At 32.0% G+C, this 19,904-nt stretch overlaps 2 protein-coding genes across 3 annotated transcripts in view; both read right to left on the bottom strand.

Annotated features, from left to right (window-relative positions):
- The window catches only part of lrrk1 (leucine-rich repeat kinase 1), a 105,306-nt gene extending 94,393 nt beyond the window's left edge, over positions 1 to 10,913 (bottom strand). The window contains exons 1-2 of one of the 2 annotated variants that reach the window (XM_051113596.1): positions 10,736 to 10,913; positions 8,288 to 8,463 (exon numbers count right to left, since the gene is read on the bottom strand). In XM_051113596.1, coding sequence (XP_050969553.1) covers positions 8,288 to 8,360 — 73 coding nt within the window. In that variant the 5' untranslated portion in view covers positions 8,361 to 8,463; positions 10,736 to 10,913. Of the gene's footprint in view, positions 1 to 4,161; positions 4,594 to 8,287; positions 8,464 to 10,735 lie in introns of those variants that run through there. The other variant, XM_051113597.1, reaches the window with a different exon arrangement.
- Positions 10,914 to 12,329: 1,416 nt separating this feature from the next.
- The window catches only part of aldh1a3 (aldehyde dehydrogenase 1 family, member A3), a 31,846-nt gene continuing 24,271 nt past the window's right edge, over positions 12,330 to 19,904 (bottom strand). The window contains exons 9-13 of the mRNA XM_051115900.1: positions 19,265 to 19,449; positions 19,027 to 19,191; positions 17,061 to 17,218; positions 13,951 to 14,025; positions 12,330 to 13,142 (exon numbers count right to left, since the gene is read on the bottom strand). Coding sequence (XP_050971857.1) covers positions 13,067 to 13,142; positions 13,951 to 14,025; positions 17,061 to 17,218; positions 19,027 to 19,191; positions 19,265 to 19,449 — 659 coding nt within the window. The 3' untranslated portion in view covers positions 12,330 to 13,066. The remainder of the gene's footprint in view (positions 13,143 to 13,950; positions 14,026 to 17,060; positions 17,219 to 19,026; positions 19,192 to 19,264; positions 19,450 to 19,904) is intronic.

Genomic DNA, 19,904 nt, shown 5'->3' with positions numbered 1-19,904 from the left:
ATGGTTTTTATGCATGCAGTTTTGTTTCTTTGTACCATTTTACAGACTAAATGTAATATTTGTATTTTGAAAAATTAATTTATCAGACTGCAAGACCAAAAAATGAAATTTAAATGATCTAGTGAAAATGAAAACAATATGTATATTATTTATTTATTCATTCATTCTTTTATTTTTTTAAGCAACAACAACATTAGGTTTAGTCATTTTTATTTTATTTTTTTATTCATTTTAAAATAAAAATGACTAAACTTAAAAGCTAAAAATCTCGATGTTGCATAAATACAAAAATGAATGCAAAAATCTAAAACTATTTTATGTCATTTTGATCATTCATTTTCGTCATTCATTTTTTAGTCACTATGTATGCAGCTTTGTCGCTTCATAGCATTTTGCAGACTAAATGTGATATTTATACTTTGAAAAATTAGTTTATCACACTGCATGACAAAAAATTAAACTGAAAATGAAATTAAAATGAATTAGCGAAGGCAAAAGGGTGATTAAAACAACTTAAAAACAAAAAATAAATAAATAAGAAAAAAAAAAAAAAAAAAATATATATATATATATATATATATATATATACACACACACATATATATACACACACATATAAACATTTATTTATTCAATCATTTATTTTTTAAGCAACAGCAAGATTTTTAGCTGTTAGGTTTGGTCTTTTTCTTATTTTCTTATTCATTTTTAAATAAAAATGACTACATCCAAAAGCTAAAAATATCTCTGTTGCATAAATAAATAAACAAACAAATACAGCTAAAAATACAGCTAAATATTAGTAAAACAACAAGCATAATTCTAACAGATCAACAAATAGATTATTTTACTATTGTGTACTAACTATGTATTCATATTTTGAATGATCTTTTATATGATGTTTTCCGTTTTAAATTTAAGTTTAAGTTTCAGTCATTTTAATGTTTTTTATGTTTCTATTTATTGTTAATTTCAGATTATTTTATTTCAGTTATTTGCAAAGGCAACATTTCAATTTGTAATTTTTCAATTTTTTTAGGTTTAAGTTAAAAAAAATCTAAAAACTTCAATAGTTCAACTAGACAGACAGACAGACAGACAGACAGATAGACAGATGGAGAGAGAGATAGATAGATAGATAGATAGATAGATAGATAGATAGATAGAAAAAGATAGAAAGATAGAAAGATAGATAGATATGTAATCATGTGACTTCAGAAGCTTGTAATTATAGTGCAGTCTTTAATTGTGGTTTTATGGTGTTATTACGTATTGTGATATGATGGTGAGTAATTGAGAGGGAATTTTCATTTTGGGGTAAAGTACACTTTTAAGAGTCTATGTGAAAATTTAAAGAGCACATTATGAGTTGCTATTGCTCTGTGTAGATCAGCGGCCAGATTACGGTGTGCGGGAGTGTTATGATATCCATCCAAGAGGGCAGTGAAGGTCAAATCAATCACTCCCTCCTATTATTCACATTACTCCATCCAGCCCTTTAACATTTCTCTGGTAAATGTGGCCGTCGGCAGACGCTGCTCCATTAACAGCAGGTCTGCTTCGATGTAAAGGAGCCGGAGTTGTGGGTAAGTGCCGGTATGGCAGTGCGCTTTAATAGAAGAGGCTTATATGAATAATTGAGAACATTTTTCTGATGAGCGACTGGAGAAAGCCTGAGGGAGGGTAACCATTAGAAGACATCCAGCCTGCATCAATACAGACTGAGCTCATGGCCCACCCAGACCAAATCAACCTGGGGGGAAAAAACTAAAGCCGAGACAATAGCTCTGCTCTGAAACCTAGAGGGCTGGAAAACTACACAGGTTTTATGATGCTCCTAAACCTCACCAAAGTGGCTTGAGTTGATTCAGATCACCAGCTTTCTATTAAAAGGAATAACTTCTGTCACTGTCAGTGTGAATGCTCCTTACCATGACAGTTCATCCAAAAATTATTCATTTACTCATTTAAACAGTTGCTGGTATCCACTGATGTACTATGCAAGTCAATGGCTACCAGCAACACTTTTATTTCTGTAATATTTAGATTTTATTTTAGCTGAAAAGTATAGACAAAAAGCAGTAATAAAAACAGCTAATTACTAAATTTAACATGGACATTATAAACTAATGTTTGTGCGTTTATTTATATGAGCAACCATATCATTAACTCTGTAACTGTAAAAATTAGCATTTAATTTTATATTTTCTGTTTTCATTAGAATTTTAGTTTTAGCAATTTAAGCACTTTTTTGTTGTTTTTATTCTTTTTTTAAATTTTTATATTGAGTTTTACATCTCTGATTTTTTAAGTAATTTTAGTACTTCAACTAATCCAACATTTTTATTTCTGTAATATTTACATTTTAGCTGAAAAGTGTAGATAAAAAAGCAGTAATAAAAACAGCCGATTACTAAATTTAAAATGGACATTATAAACCAATATTTGTGCGTTTATTTATTAACCATATCATTAACTCTGCAACTATGAAATTTGCTATTCATTTTTTTTTTTTTTTTTTTTTACATCTTCTGTTGTTATTTGAATTTTAGTTTTAGCATTTTCAGCAATTTTTTGTAACTTTTATTCATTTATATAAATACATTTATTTATTTACATGTTTTATTTACATATGTTTTATTTGCATTTGTTTTTTTTTCAGTAATTTTAGTACTTCAACTAAAGTTTATTTATTGGAGTAACCATATCGTTAACTCTGTAACTGTAAAATTAGGGTTTTGTTTTAATATTTTCTGTTTTAATTTGAATTTGAGTAATTTTGTGTTATTTCTTGTTAGTTTTAAATGTCTGATTTTTTTTTTTACTTTTAGTACTTGATCTAAAGGCAACACTTTTATTTCTGTAATATTTATTTTTTATTTTAGCTGAAAGGTATAGATAAAAATAGCTAATTAGTAAGTTTAACATGGGCATTATAAACCAATATTTGTGTGTTTATTTATTGGACTAAACATAATTAACTCTATAACTGTAAAATTAGTTTATTTTTATATTTTCTGTTTTCATTAGAATTTTATTTTTAGCATTTTTTTTTTGTTATTTTTACTTTTTTATTTATAAAAAATATTTTAATAATTTCTTTTTAGTTTTAAATTTCAGCTTTTTTCTGTAATTTTAGTACTTCAGCTAATGGTAACATTTTTATTTTTGTTATATTTTTATTTTATTTGAGCTGAAAAGTATAGATAAAAAAATAGCAGTGATAAAAACAGCTAATTACTACATTTTTTGGACATTATAAACCAATATTTGTGTGTTTTATTTATTGGAGTAACAATATCATTAACTCTTTTTAGTTTTAGCATTTTTTGAGTTATTTTTACTCTTTTTTTATATTTCTATGTAGTTTTACATTCTGACGGCACCCATTCACTGCAGAGGATCCATTGGTGAGTAAGTGAAGTAATGCTAAATTCCTCCAAATCTGTTCTGATTAAGAAACAAACTCATCTACATCTCAAATGGCCTAAGGGTGAGTAAATTTTAAGGTAATTTCCATTTTGAGGTGAACTATTCTTTTAATGTGATTCAGTTCGAACTTTCAGTTCCAATGAATCAATTTCAAATCTTAATGATTTGATAAAATACACAAATATGGAGACATAATATAGTAAATGTACTTGAAGTCTGAACAATATTAAGATTTCAGCTACATAACCCAGCTCTAAATGCGGCACAATGCAAACCACTTTAACACCCATTAACATATAAATGAGCTAACACGCTAACACTTACTCAACATCAGCTGATTAGATCATAGACATCTATATTTCACTTTTTCATTCTTTCTCCTGTGTTAAAAGATCTTATTTGATCACCTTAAATCCCCTTAAAATACAGAAATTTTTGAGAAGACACTAAAATCTGAGTTTAAAACGAATAATTTTTACGAAGACAAAAACAAGCAGACCATCCAAACCACGTTGCAAATCAGACAATGCGAGTGACGCCAACAAAGAAAGTCTGAGGATGATAACAGACAATAAGAAACAAAAAATAAATGACTTTCTTGTTAAAACAATTTCTCTCACAAGTTTGAAAGCATAACGCGACAATGAATCGTTCATCAACACGTTGACTTCCTAAGACCAATTTTTACTCTGAATACTGACCTGAATGGCTAAAAAAAACAAGACGTACCTTATCATTCTGCCCGGATCAATCCGGCAATCATCTCATTACCGTCCGTCAGTAGTCCAGAGGCTCGATATACGTCCAGTACCTGTGAGCATTAACCCGACTCTGTGCCTATAGAGCGAAAAGATGCTTCACGCAACGAGACTCCCGTCTCCTCCCTGTGTGTTGTCCTTAATGGCAAGGTTATCTTACACTGCAAACACATTAAAGACTGAAACCCAACCCTCCCCGGCCGGCCGCTGTGTCTCTGTCCCTCCCTAGAGGACCTCAGATTGCGTTTGCAGCTACAGCTCAAGCCGCTCTAAGCCAGATTAGCACACTGGCCTCTTTCTGCAGCGTGTGTTTCTGTCACACGAGACCAGACGACACACTCAATCACACACATACAGACGTGACGGGACTCAGACATGAGCCGAGCAGCTCTAACACACACCGACGGACGCACGCGAACTCACGGTTGCTAATGGCAACGGTGTTGCTGATGCTGAGCCGGCGGAAAAGAGGAAACCCAACACCTACGACATGAGGTTTCACCTCTGGGGGATATTGACTGTTTTTTTGTGGGATGCTTACTTCATCGGTTTTCCAGAAAAATGCTAAGGAGTGCAACTAAGAAACTCCCTGTGTATGACATCTATAAGGGTGGGTCATAGATTAATATTGCTGAGTTAAGAGACACCCAGTTGAACTTGTTTCTCAGGATAACGATTAGCACAAAGCGATTCGTATTGTGGGCAATATTTTGTCACACTTTTAATTTTCCTTTTAATATGTGCTACTGTTAAATATCTACCACAATATAATTTTATTTGATGCTGCCAAAAATATATATAAATAGTTACCCCATTTATTATTATCACTTTCAATCTTCAACATATAGAAATATCAAAATAAAACATAAATTAAAACAAATAAATGCATCTAGATATTCAATAAATAAATAAAAAATACATAAAAATACATTTATTTATATAGAAAGTTTCTTGCCAGCTATATAGGAACTATTTTATATATAATATAAAAAGTATATACTTTTTTTTAGAATACATGTAATAATTTGATTTATGAATAAAAATAAATAAATAAAATATTAAAATGAATATATATATATATATATATATATATATATATATATATATATATATATATATTCATTTATTTCTTTTTAATTTATTAATATATGAGATTTTATTATTTATTATTACTATTTTTGTCATTCCTCATAAAAATAGAAAAATTTAAATAAATAAATGCCTCGAGATATTCAATATATGCTATAAATGTATTTCAATTCATTCAATCAATCAAAAATAACAAAAAAAAAAAAACATTTATTTATTATATGTTTATAAATATGTTAAGTAATGTGTTTATTCAGAATTTTTTTTATTTATTAATTTATGAGGTTTTCTTATTTATTATTACTATTTTTGTCATTCCACATAAAAATAGAAACATAAAAATAAATAAATGCCTCTAGATATTCAATGAATAAATAAATACAAAATACATTTATTTATTTAGAAAGTTTCTTGCCAGCTATATAGGAGCAATATAGGATATAAATGTGTTATATTTTATATAAATTAATTCATTAATTCATTCATTTATTCATTCAATAAAAAAAAAAAACATTTATTTATTATATGTTTTTAAATATATATTATTTAATGTGTTTATTTATAAATATCTATTAATAATTTATTAATATATGAAGTTTCCTACCACCGATACATAGGAGTCAACTGTTTGGAGATATACTCATTCTTTATTATTTATTATTACTATTTTCAATATTCAACATAAAATAGAAAAATAAAAATAAATGTCTCTATATACTTAATAACAAAAACATTAATAAATAACATTACATATATTAATAAATTAATTTATCACAACTATAAAATAACACAAATGGATATATTTAGTGATAAAAACAGCTAAAGCAAATACAAAATACATCTGTAAAATATTAAAACAAAATATAAATTAAAATAAATAAACGTCTCTAAATATTCAATAAATAGCTAAATAAACAAACAAATAAATAACTAAATAAAATATGTTTTTGTTTATTTATATTAAAAAGTTTATTTCCAGCTATATAGGAGCTATATACAGTAGGTGGAATTTAGAGACCTACTCATTCTTTATTATAATCATTTTCAACATTTAACATAAACAAATATTCATTCATTCATTCATTCATTCATTCACTCATCAAAAAAAAAAGAATTAGTTAATGTAGTTAACTAAAAAACTGCATAGCAAATCCACAATACATTTGTCTATAAAACTAGTTTTGAACATTTTAGCAGAAACCTTTAGATGAATGTGTTTTTAAGTCTGAGAGAAATGAATTCAGTCAAGTGTGTCCACATTTAGAGGCTGTTTTAGCCAATTTAAAATTTTATATTAGTAGCTATTTGTAATAAATGAGATCTAGCATAATCCACTATATGAATCTGTGGTCATGCCTATATTAATCAGTAGCTGCATGTTTATAAAGGTTAAGAGCTGAGGCTAAGATTATGATGCTAGCACATAGCACTCATATTCACATTCAAACTTGAGTATTTGTGACAGGAAGTGACGTTTGCTGCTATAAACACCTATTTGAAGACCGGCTGAGTTTCACTTCATATTTCTATATATACAGTTCAGACTGTGAAGTTCCTCGAACCATAACTGCACTACAGATGGTGTCTCCGGTTTCAGAGGGGTGAAAAGAACAACTAAAACCAAAACTTTTATACACGCTACTTCTTATATTGTAGACCAGGCCTATTTTATATCTCTCTCAGTGCCACAATACCACACTCTCACATGACACAGTAAAGCTGCTGGACTGGCATTTCTCTCAGAGGGAAATATTAACCTTCATAGTGGTTATGCAAAATGACTGATTTAACAAACTACACCATGCACTGCCAACATGCCGTTTTGAAAAACAATGAGGAAGTTTCTCCGACTTTATGCCGTCGCTGAGAAAAAAAAAAGTCACTGATTTTAGGGTTTATTTAAAGGATCTGCTGTGAATCTGTCTTGAGATATCAAAAAATTTACGTTTGAAGCTCACAGTTGCATTGCACGCATTGCATGTAGATTACTGCCAAACAGGGTCCAAAACGAACACTGAATAAAGCGCCAAATGTGATATGCAAAGAAAAAAAAACTGCTAAATAGGGTTGCGTGCAAGTTATTTGGAAATAACTTGAATAGAATAATATGCATTTAAACAAGAACATATGTCTGTCAATGGGCTCAGAAAAATCTACTTTAAATTAAAGCGCAAACAAGTTCACACATCACTGACATATTTGTTACTGTTTTGAGAATAAACTCACTTCATTTTGTCAAGTCTTTAACTATCTTTATTTAGCATCTCAAGCAAAACTATCAAGATTTAAGGATGTTTAGATGCTTGCATTAAAAAAATAAGGCAAAAAAACTAAGAACGATTTTCATTATTTGCAGTGCATGCAACATTTAATGCCATGACTTTATGAATTGAAGACTTTCTGATTTAAGATCTGTTAAGGCCCTAATTTGTAAAAAGGTGAATTAAGACTTTAAGACAAACCCTGAATAGCATGATTTTGCTCATTTTGGTACTTGATACGCTGCTGTTCCCAAGTTCATCACTTTGCAGCTGTGTAAACCAAAACAATGCGAAACAATGCTCCCGTGTGTATTTGTATAAGCGCTCTGTAATAAGCATCAAAGGTTTCTATCTGCAACATGTTTTTGCAGTTAAGCATGTGAGCATAATGACCAATCAGAAAAAAGATTTAAAAAAATATTTGTTTTTGTTTTTAATTATTTGTAAAGGTTTAAAAAAAGGTTTAAAAAAATACAATAAAATAATAATAATAATAATAACAATAAATTAAAATAATACAATTAAAAATATTTTGTTTTGTTTTTAATTATTTGTAAATAATATAATTTAAAAGAAATAATATTAATTTTGAATACTTTAAATATTTAATAGTTATTTAATAATGAAAATAATAATTTATTGATACTATTAATAATAATAACATTTATTTATCAAATTATTTATTTATGTATTTATTTATTACGATTATTTTTGGACAATGTGTTTGAATGTGTAAAGCTTTCTTACCAGCTTGCTCCTCCATGCTGCTGGCACTGCCACCCGGATCTGCAGTCTCTTTGACGTACCAGTACGATGACATTTTTCAGGCTAGAAGTTGCCGTGTCATTCGGAAAACGTCTGACCGAAGATACATAAAATGCCTCCTCATGAACTGATTGCATGACATCCATCCATCCGTTTGTCTTCAAAACAGAATTCAGAAACAAATGTAGGCATGTGAAACATAACTAGACAATATTATGCAGAATGCAACAGAATACAGATATATATAGATATATTTTGGAATATTAATTGCATTGTTTCATTAAGGATAAACTCTGATAACAGCAAAATAAATCAAACATGAATCACAGACCTGAAAGTCAACATGAAACAAAAATAAACATTTTTAATACATATTTCTGGTCTTATTCATTAGTACAGGTTGTCTTTGATCTCTCCTTATTTTGAAATGCACTCTTCCAATGGTTAAAAATAGATCCAGTTATGAAAGCCATATGAATTGTGAACAATGTTTTATTTGAATATGATTTTTAATTTGAATATGAAAATGCAACAAGTAAACGACACATCAGGAGTCTGAGACTTTCTTATGCAGTTCCTCGAACAAAACACCACTGCCATCTTTTTATAGAAGTCCAATGTGAAGGAAGTCTAATCTTTCGCTTTCGATTTTAAGAGCTAAACATTAACCAATCCATATACCAGCTGTCCATTTGACCAATTCTTCTAGACGTCTACAATCCACCACAAGAAGCCGACGTATCCAGCAAAACCCTTTTCCAGAGCTGAAGTGTTGTGCCAGCTAAAGACGTGACTCATTTTTCCTTGGCTTGAGGTCATTGGTCATTTGGTTACAAACAAAACAAGCTTTCTTTTGCGAGTTACAGTAGCCTACATTGAATTTTAACGAGTGACCTCTGCGGTGCTGGTACGACCCGACACATTTAGACTCCCACATTTTACAATTAAATGTTTTGAAAGAATAGACGTGCCCCATGAAATCAAGTAAACATGTAGTACCGTATCAAAGTACCATGGTATTGTCAAATACCAGTACTTAACTGGCCAGGCTTATATACTCTCTGTTTAGTCAAGAATGACACACCGGGGCTAGTTGTGACAGTAATTATTTCCACTGTATTTTTATTTTTAAACTTTCTAAACTTTCAGCCGCTGCACAGACACAAACTTTAAAGACACAACTACAAAAACATTAATTATTAAACATTTAAATCATTATCCACCAAAACATTTGGCCCATTGAACACACACTGACCCAACAGCAGGTCATGCTCAGGGTTGCCAAGTCTGCATTTTTATATTTATTTATATATATATAAATGCAGACATATATATACATATATATATATATATATATATATATATATATATATATAGTTGTAGCAGTAGCCAAAAACACATTGCACGGGTCAAAACGATCTATTTTCTTTTATGGCAAAAATCATTAGGATATTAAATAAATTTCATGTTCCATGAAGATATTTTGTAAATTTCCTCCCATAAATATATCAAAACTTAATTTTTGATTAGTAATATGCATTGCTAAGAACTTAAACCGGACAACTCGAAAGGCGATTTTGTCAATATTTAGATTTTTTTTTTTTGCACCCTCAGATTCCAGATTTTCAAACAGTCCTGTTTCGGCCAAATCCTGTCCTAACAAGCCATACCTTAATGAAAAGCTTATTCAATCAGCTTTCGTGGAATCTCAAATCTCAAAACTGAGCCTTAGGACTGGTTTTGTGGTCCAGGGTCACATTGCATTTGACCGAAATGCTTGCATTGAAACATTTTCCATTCTTCCCATGATAAACTGCTCTAGATGTCAAATTTTGTGAAGGAAGGCCACCTGTAGCAAGGCTTTGAGCTATGTTTATGACCAATGTGGCTAACAGTAATCGTAAAATATGTATTTTAGGTATGGAAATTAGGTATTTTCAGTTTTGATATTTGGGATATGGCGCTATTGGGCTGTTTTTGCCAAGCTATTGGACTAGTGTTGTCACGCAGACCTGGCAACCCTGCTCTCACAGTATACGGGGTAAGTTGTCACAGTGGAAACTTAATGGGTTTTTCAGCAAACTTTACGCATTAAAAACAACGAAATAATTCATAATTCATGAACAGCACGAATAATTCAACACGCAAAACCACTGCTAGAAATACAACACACGTGACTTTTGACTCCAAACCTTACAGTTACTGAGATTTGTGGCAACTTCCCTGTGTGACAACTTGCCCCAGTCGCCCCGTTTGCTGAATGAACGTTGTTTACAACATCTCACCTGCCCTGCAAACGCTGCACGACGCGCTAAATATACAAACAAACGCTGCACACGCTCTAAGCTAGTTGTGTCGCGTCGCAAATAGTGCAGCTGAGGTGAATATGTGGAGTCTAGTCAACATCATAAGATAGTTTAGTGTACTTACCACATGTTGTATACATTATATGTCCTGGAACGTTAAACCACGAACGGGGCACCTCGGATGCTTTCGGTTTGGATGAGTTTGGCGGACGCTCACGAATCACACCACAGATTTCTACTTCTTTCTACTTCCTGATCTGAGGGACAGGCTTTCCTGAGGAGCCGAGAGTCAGTCAGTCTGCGGCTCATGCACGCTTACTGTACGCGCGCACACGCGCGCGCCTGCTTTCTAACCTGCCGGGGAATTTCCGTAGACTTCAGTTTGAGCCAATTTATTTTTATAGCCAACCTCTAAAAGTAACCCAAAAACAAGCTTTTCTGGATTTTTACATTTCTAACAAGACATTATTAAACAGGTTTAGCTCAACGAAATAGCTGCTGGTCCCCTTAATGACTTACATAGTATTAGTAGTAGTAGTAGTGGTATAAAATATCTTCTTTTGTGAAAAAATAAAAAAATTAATTCAGATTTGTAGCAAAGTGGGGGTGAGTAACCTTGAATGAAAATAAACAAAATTAAACAACGTATTACGGCTGTGGCGATTAAAATAAAATGTGAAAGTTAATGAAAAATGTTAATTCGCGAAATTACATTTAGATTCGCTCACACTGCATCAGATTGCTTTTACGCGCTGTTCTGTGCAGCGTTGAGCGTTATAACCAATGGAACGCGTTTTTGTTGAACTTTGGAATGCGTTGGCCAATCAGAGGCGCTTAGATTAGTCAGCGCTGAAAACGAAGTTGAGTGCGCGCGCTCGCGAATTCCCTCATCATAACAACAAAGTGCAGATACGATGTAAATAAAATATTATTTTCTTAGCTTAATTTAAAGGGAATTTTTGCACAACTTGTGCTAGACTTTGCTACCGACATGTTTTTCTGTGAAGCCAGAATGTGTGCCCAAAAATGAAACAAAACGTTTTATATTATTTCTACATCTATTAATAATCATTATTACAATATAAAAAGCAGAAATCTACAATAATGATTTTTTACACGTAATTTAGATATTTTAAACTGTCTATTATGTAAAATATTGATTAAAGTAATTGGGGGAAATGTAAATATTTTGCATTAAAGATAACGTATGTTTTTTATACTAATAAGGTAATTATAAAAATGTCCCTGGAAATCAATTCAAGGAGGTAAATATTGCCCCTTAATGAAAAAGTTCATTTCTGACCCTGATTTACGCCCACAAAAACCTGTTGACATGATTATGTAACATGACTACGTTATGGAAACATGATTTGCCAGGTTTATTTTGTTCACTTTAAATGTCCTCACAAGTCAAGTTCCAGCATGTTTCACTATATGTGTGCAGACATGTTCAAACATTTGGCCCTCAGAAGTAGAAAGAAACATTAATCCTGTAAAAGAGGACAAACCATATAGATTTTTATTTAACAGTATTTTTTTTTCAACAATGGGACTTATATGATCAGTTCAGAAGCTGATTTCTATTAAAAATAACATAAATAAAACTCTTTCTTTCTTGGTTAATTGATTTAACATATCAATACTCCCAGTCTGTTTTATATATTCTTAAAACATATACGTTTACGTCCACTACAACAGATCAAAATGACAAAAAATGATTCATTCATGTCAATTTTTATTTGTTGATTCATTGATTCAGATCCAGCTTTCCTTAAAAAAAATCAATAGCTATTTAATAAGTCAAAGTAAACAATATATTTTAAGCAATTACATTAATCACCTGTCATATGATGTGTATGTACACTGAGAAAAAGAAATCAATTTTAATGCAAGTTATACATTAATATATGTTGGGCAACACACTGTACATACAGTATACAGTTGAGAAAATGATTCATCAGTTCAGTTTGCATTCAGCATCACAAAGTGAATGTAATAACATCATTTGTGCAATTCTAGTAGAGCCACTAGTGGCGCAGGAATGAATTTAATTTATAGAATTATGAAATTTAATCCAAAAATGTAATTTTTACACATAACAGTTTATCCTTGGTAACATATTTAGTTTTTAGCTGCCATGACAGGAGACCTTTAAGACCTTTAAGACAAACAAAGCAAAGCCTGTGTGGATGTGACAATGGTTTGCATGTGAATCTATAGCAATAAAACTACATAAAATGTACTTAAACAACATGGATATATATATCCATGTCTTTATATTAGTAAATATTGAGAGATGACGGATGACTTTGCTTGATATTAAAACATCCACATTAAATAAAAATAAAAAAACACAAACTTCAATCTGTACAGCACATCTACATGAAATAAACAGAAAGGAGCTGATGGTAGAGCCAGAGTTTCTTCATCCGTTGATTTACAGATCAGCCTCAGATCACAGTGTGAGCTGCTCGCTGAGTTTAATAGTGATGGCTTTGACCTCGGTGTACTCCGCCAGCGCGTACTCACCCCTGCACACACATGTAATATTGATACTCTTAATATCAAGGACATTTGCATGCATAATCACAGGAAAATAAGCTTTTCCAACTCTATAAAGCCTGTATTATATTTGATAAGCAAATTAAGCCTCTGAAATTATCAATATGATCAAAACCTTGTTGAAAAACCTGTTGTTCACAATCTACTACTGTATGTGCCTTCTGTTATCTTACTGTTTATACCTTTTAGCAAGTAAAAGACTATTAGTATAACATGAAACTGAGTATCAATTATGATCATCAGGCTTTTGAGGAGCGTTTATTTGTTCGTCTCTTGATCATCAATTGCATTGCATCATATGTTTTGAAGCTACAGAACTTGGATATAAAACTAAGCATTTAAATATACATTTACTAAGACATATTATTGAGAGATACAGAGTGGCAACTCAACATTTTATGTCAGCTGATTTAAAGATAACACTGATTTGCATTACAAGCTTTCAGAATTTCAACTTCTCTCTGAATAAAAATGGATGTTTTTCCTCCTTGATTATAAGCTCCATATTTTCACCATGTCATACTATATGAGCCATAAAAGTCTGATGCATAAAATATGACATATGCAAACACACATGCAAATGTTTTTAGAATTCTGAAAAGGTTCAATAAAATGTAAAAATATTATTTTATATGTCAGACTTCTCAGGGTTAAACTATAGTGCCATCAGGGAGAATATACAATTAATAGAAATGCATGTTCATATGATTAGACAACAATGAATGGAGGTAAAGACAGACAGAGGAGCTGAACGTGTGAAGCATCGGCAGCACTCACAGCTCTCGGCCGTTTCCTGACATCTTGTATCCTCCGAACGGAGTTTGAGCTTGTAAGGCGTTGTAGCAGTTCACCCTGGAGAACAGAAAGAGACATGACCTTTGACCTCACCTGGAAAACATCTGCTCTCTCATTCCTGCATGCCATTTTTGGATATAATTAGTTACATACAAATTCAAAAGGCCATAGTTCACCACCTACTGGCCAATTCATACATTTAGGTCAGAGAAGTCACAAAACTATCCGTGTTTTATTATCAGGGTTCCTACATTTTTTCTGTTTCCAAATTCCATACTTTTTTCCCAGAGTCAAATTTCCAAACTTCCAAATTTCCAGTTAATGCAACATTTACAGTTTAAGGCAAAAGTGTACATACACCTTGCGGAATCGGCAAAATGTTAATTATTTTACCAAAATAAGAGGGATCGTACAAAATGCATTTTATTTTTTATCTAGTACTGACCTGAATAAGATATTTCACTTAAAAGATGTTTACATGTAGTCCACAAGAAAAACTAATAGTTTAATTGATCAAAATGACCCCATTCAAAAGTTACCTGAATGGTCCACAGCTTTTTTCTTTGTTTAGTGATAGTTGTTCACGAGTTTCTTGTTTGTCCTAAACAGTTAAACTGCATTCTGTTCACCAGAAAAATCCTTCAGATCCCACAAACTCTTTCCAGCAATGACTGTATGATTTTGAGATCCACCTTTTCACACTAAGGACTCATATACATATGCATCTATTACAGAAGGTTCAAATGCTCACTGATGCTCTAGAAGAAAAAACAATGCATTAAGAGCCAGGGGTGAAAACTTTTGAACAGAATAAAATGTGTACATTTTTCTTATTGTCCCTAAATATCATATTTTTTTTCCATTTACTACTGCCCTTCAGAAGCTACAGAACATACTTACTTGTTTCCCAGAAAACAAAATAAGTCAAATTTAACCTGATCTTCAAATTCCAAAAGTTTTCACCCCCCCCTCGGCTTTTAATGAATTGTGTTTCCTTCTGAAGCATCAGTGAGCGTTTGAACCTACTGTAATAGTTGCATATGAGTCTCTCAGTTGTCCTCAGTGTGAGAAGATGATCTAAAAATCATACAGTCATTGTTGGAAAGGGTTCAAATACACAAAAAATGCTGAAAAACCTAAGAATTTGTCTAAAGGACAATCTAAAGGATTTTTCTGAAAAATAGCGGGCAGTTTAACTGTTCAGGACAAGGGACTCATGAACAATTACCACTAAACAAAAACAAACAAACAAAAAACACAGCTGTGGATCATTCAGGTAACAACACAGTATTAAGAATCAAGTGTATGTAAACCTTTGAATTGGGGTCATTTTTATAAATTCAACTATTATTTTCTCTTGTGGACTAATATGTAAACATCTTTTATGTGAAATATCTTATTCAAGTCAGCACTAAACAAAAAAAAAATAACATGCATTTTGTATGATCCTTCGTATTATGGTAAAATAATTTCGCAGATTCTGCAAGGTGTACATGAACGTTTGACCTCAACTGTAGTTAATTACATGGAAATTCAAAAGGCTATACTTCACCACCTACTGGCCAACTCATACATTTAGGTCAGAAGTCACAAAACTATCCATTTTTTTTTTTTTTAGAGTCTATTAGATTAGATTTCTATTAGATTATTAGATTTCTAATTTTTTTCTATTTCAAATTCCATACTCAAATTTCCAAACCTCTCAGGTCATTTTCACACCATATTTAACATAAATGGTTCATACAGCATTATTTTCAGCTTTACAATTGGTAAAGTCATCTGTAAATATTATTTTCTCAGGGTTTTCTTTTTCATTAATTTTCTGAAAGTGACAACATACAGAGCCCTGTATGTTGTAAAATAAAATAAAAATAAATAATAAAAAAAGTACAGACCTTGCTTACACATTACAAAATCCAGTTTTATATAACCTATTTCCTTTGTGCATCACTGCCATCTTACTATGAATAAAACAAGAGCATGAATGCATATGATTTGAAAAAAATCTACTTGCTCAAAATATGGCTTTCCTTATGGTAGTACCTCTAATATCAAAACTTAATGACTATCGTAACACATCCTCTGTGGTGGCGAAGAAACCAGGACACAAAATGGGCTGATGGCATAACACAGTTGCGTGCATTGTCCTATTTGACAAGTTTATGGGTTTATAAAAAAAAGACTGGCACTGTAAAAAAGTGTTCAAAATATTTTAAGGGCAGTATGTGATATTTCAAGGCCTTAGGTTTCTTTAATGAATACTTCGTGGAGGCCATGAAACCACACAGCAAAATGGTCTGAAGGCACAATAGGTGGCCCAGTGTGCATTGTCCAGTATGCTAAGTTTTTCTGTTTTTCATGCACACATAAAAGTCTGTATTTTTTTATTTTTATTTTTAAAGGTTCTCGAAAGGTTCTTGAGGCTATGTAATACAGTGCTAACAATAATTACATAATTATAAATATTTTAATATATTTTGTGTGTGTCTGTGTGTGTGTATACACTGCAATAGTAATAAAAACAACAGCAAAAAAACAGTAATATTGTGAAAAATGATTGCAATTTAAAATAATGGTTTTCTATTATAATATACTTTAAAATATAATTTATTTCTGTGATGCAAAGCTGAATTTTCAGCATCATTACTCCAGTCTTCAGTGTCACATGATCTTCAGAAATCTCTCTAATATGCTGATTTATTATCAATGTTGAAAACTGTTGTGCTGTTTAATATTTTTTTGGCACCTGTGATACTTTTTTTCAGGATTCTTTGATAAATAATGACTTAAAAATAAGTTGTAATATAAATATTTATCCTTTCTGAATAAAATTATTAATTTCTTTATTATTGTCTTTACATTTCAAGTTTTCTTTTTTATTTTACTAATTTTTAATTTACTAATCTCCTTGTCTGTTATTATTAAATTAGACTGCCTTATATTGTTCATTCTACTCTGTTAGATATCACTATTACAAATCCCATATTTGTCCACCACTAGATTTTAGTATTTATATTTATTAATGTCAAGTGGTGTATATTTCTAGTGTAAAAGCTTGCAATTGAACTTCAAGAGTTTAGCGAGTCTCTTACCAGACGGTTCCAGCCTCCAACGCCGCAGACACGCTCATGGCGCGACTGACGTCACGTGTGAACACGGCCGCCGTCAGGCCGTACTGTGAGCTGTTGGCTCTGTCGATCACCTCCTCCTGCGTCTTAAACTTCATGATGCACTGAACCGGCCCGAAAATCTGTAAAAAACACACATCAGTCCAACACTGAGCTGTAGGCGCTTACAGGAATAGTGCATGCAAAATGAACATTACACCATTATTCATTTACTCTTGTGTCATTTCAAACCTGTTTGCTGTTGCTTCTTACATGAAAAACTAACAGAGCTCATTTCCATTCAAAAAAACAGTTCACAGTGATCATGGCTTTAAAGCTCCGTTAAGAACAAAAAACAAAACATCATAAATGCACCAGGTTTTCGTGCGACTTCAGAACTCATATATTTTAATGAGATTTTATATGGTGTTTTGTGTCCTATTTGGAGCTTGACCGATGTGGTCATATGAGATGTTGTGGTAAGGAAAAGAGCTGCAAGAACATTCTTCAAATCCTCATTTACCGTCTATTGAAAATGAAAAGAACACATATGTTTGAATTAGGGTTGGGTATCGAAAATCGATTCCGATTCCAGAATCGGATACTTAAGGTCAGGAATCGGACACTTCTTGTGAAATGAAAATTTCGATTCCGCCTATCGATTCCTATATGCGGTTCTTTTTTTTTTCACCTAGCGATCTGCCAGGACCTTGCTCACTAATCTGAGCTCATAGCGCTCCAAAGTATGGCTACACTTCAGAAGTCGAAAAAGCAAAGTAGCCTATAATATTTGTGATAAGCTAAACATGTTGCAATAGATGTGTCACCACCAGTATGACAAAGCATTTTAATTGAACAGGTCGTTAAAAATCACAAACATGATTCAAACACCAACGTGATTCTGTTCCTAAATTACAATGATTCATCTGTTTTATTCCTCAACCTTTCCGTGCAGCGAACGACCAGTGTGATTTGAACATGCCGCTTACCTAAAGAGAGCTACTGTCATGTATATGAATGAAACAGTTTCACAGGCTTTTCGACCACACAGTTCATTATATCTGTGTTACAAACACTCAAATAATCACAGAAGTACTGGGATAAAAGTTAGTAGTCTGGATATAAACACTGATATGTAAAATATATAAAAATATATTAAATGTATAAAAATAACATCATAATTGGTATACTGTGAATTTATATTATTATTATTATTATTATTATTATTATTATTGCAAGCATGAACAAAATTTCAAATTTAAATATATATTTAAATATTAAAAAATATTTGTACAAAATATAAACATTATTGCTGCAACTGTGAATACATATTGTATGATTAGAAACAAAATAAATTTCAAAGTTAAATATATTTTGTAAAATATTTAAAATATTTATAAATGTTTATGTGTGTGTGTGTGTGTGTGTGTGTGTGTGTGTGTGTATATATATATATATATATATATATATAAAAATGAGAGAAAAGCATTTAATCTTTGTATATTTTATACAGTTTTAAAAATGATACCCATCTGGCTTTCTGAGAACAGAAATAGATCTGTAACAGCGCAATCATCCAGCAGGAGGCACTACAGGACACCAGTTCAGATTCCTGTCACCTGAAGGTCTCTATGTATAGTTTAAAGTTAAGGTTATGGAAATTAAGGTTATGGAAATTAATCCAAATAAATTTCCAATTTTTTTTTTGTAAACATGTATGATTCACTGAAAACTCAATTACAAGTAACAAGTTTAATAAAAATAAAAAATTATAAATGGGGATTCTTTAATCTAAATGTAGGTATTTAAAATATGGAAAAACTTTAAGGTCATTTTAAGAAAAGAAATAATTACATTTAAATTTTGAATGAACAATTGTATTACACCTGCCCTACATGTAGCTGTTTTTCCATATGTTTTACTCTAGAGAGTGCACAGAGGAGCTTCATACCTCTTCTTTGGCGATACGCATATGATCTTTGACATCAGAGAAGATGGTGGGATGGATGAACAGACCTCTGTCCTCCACCGCACATCCTCCGCACTCCAGCGTCGCCCCCTCCTTCTTCCCGCTGTCGACCAGCTCCAGGATCTTATCAAACTGATGCTGGTCGATCTGACCGAAACAGCAGAAACACATAAGAACACATAAACAAGAAAAGAAATGACTCTAAAGTCAAGTAACTCACCTGCGGCCCGTGTGAGGTTCGTGGCTCCAAAGGGTCTCCGATTGCTATATTCTTGGCTTTTTCAACACTGAGACGCACAAACTCATCATAAACCGGCTCTTCCACGTAGATGCGTGACGCAGCGGTGCACGCCTGACCCTGGTTGAAGAACGCGCCCTTTTGCGTCTCCTCCACCGCCAAATGCACTGCACACACACACACACACATTCATCAGTGAGCACATTATACAACACACTTACTCTTTTCCCATGCCCTTACGTTTTGTTTGTTTCTACAAAAGTGCATCACGCAGCAGTGCCAGCGTTCATGCTTTGATTCATTTGTAAACTTGATAACATAATGCATTATATCTCTACACCCTTTCTGGAGTTCAATGAGCTGTGCATTGGCGTAAATCTGGCTTTGTGTGCAGATGTGAACATGCATAATAATAGACGCATGTGAAGCAGTGAGTTCACAGCTGCACGGGTGGTCTGGAGTTTTGCAACATCGCTGGGGCTGAATAAACTCCAGCCAGAAAAAAGCCCCTCAGAAATACAACCCGCACCACAGTCAAATGCACTTGAATGAACTTTAATCATACAGCACACTGTACATTAGTCTAATATGTACTGTATGTGGTTGCTTAACCCTATAAAGC

This window comes from Labeo rohita, chromosome 7, assembly GCF_022985175.1.
Source record: "Labeo rohita strain BAU-BD-2019 chromosome 7, IGBB_LRoh.1.0, whole genome shotgun sequence".
Taxonomy (NCBI): Eukaryota; Metazoa; Chordata; class Actinopteri; order Cypriniformes; family Cyprinidae; genus Labeo; species Labeo rohita.
The sequence above is the reverse complement of the archived record's forward strand: the minus strand, read 5'-3'. Positions and strand labels throughout refer to the sequence as shown.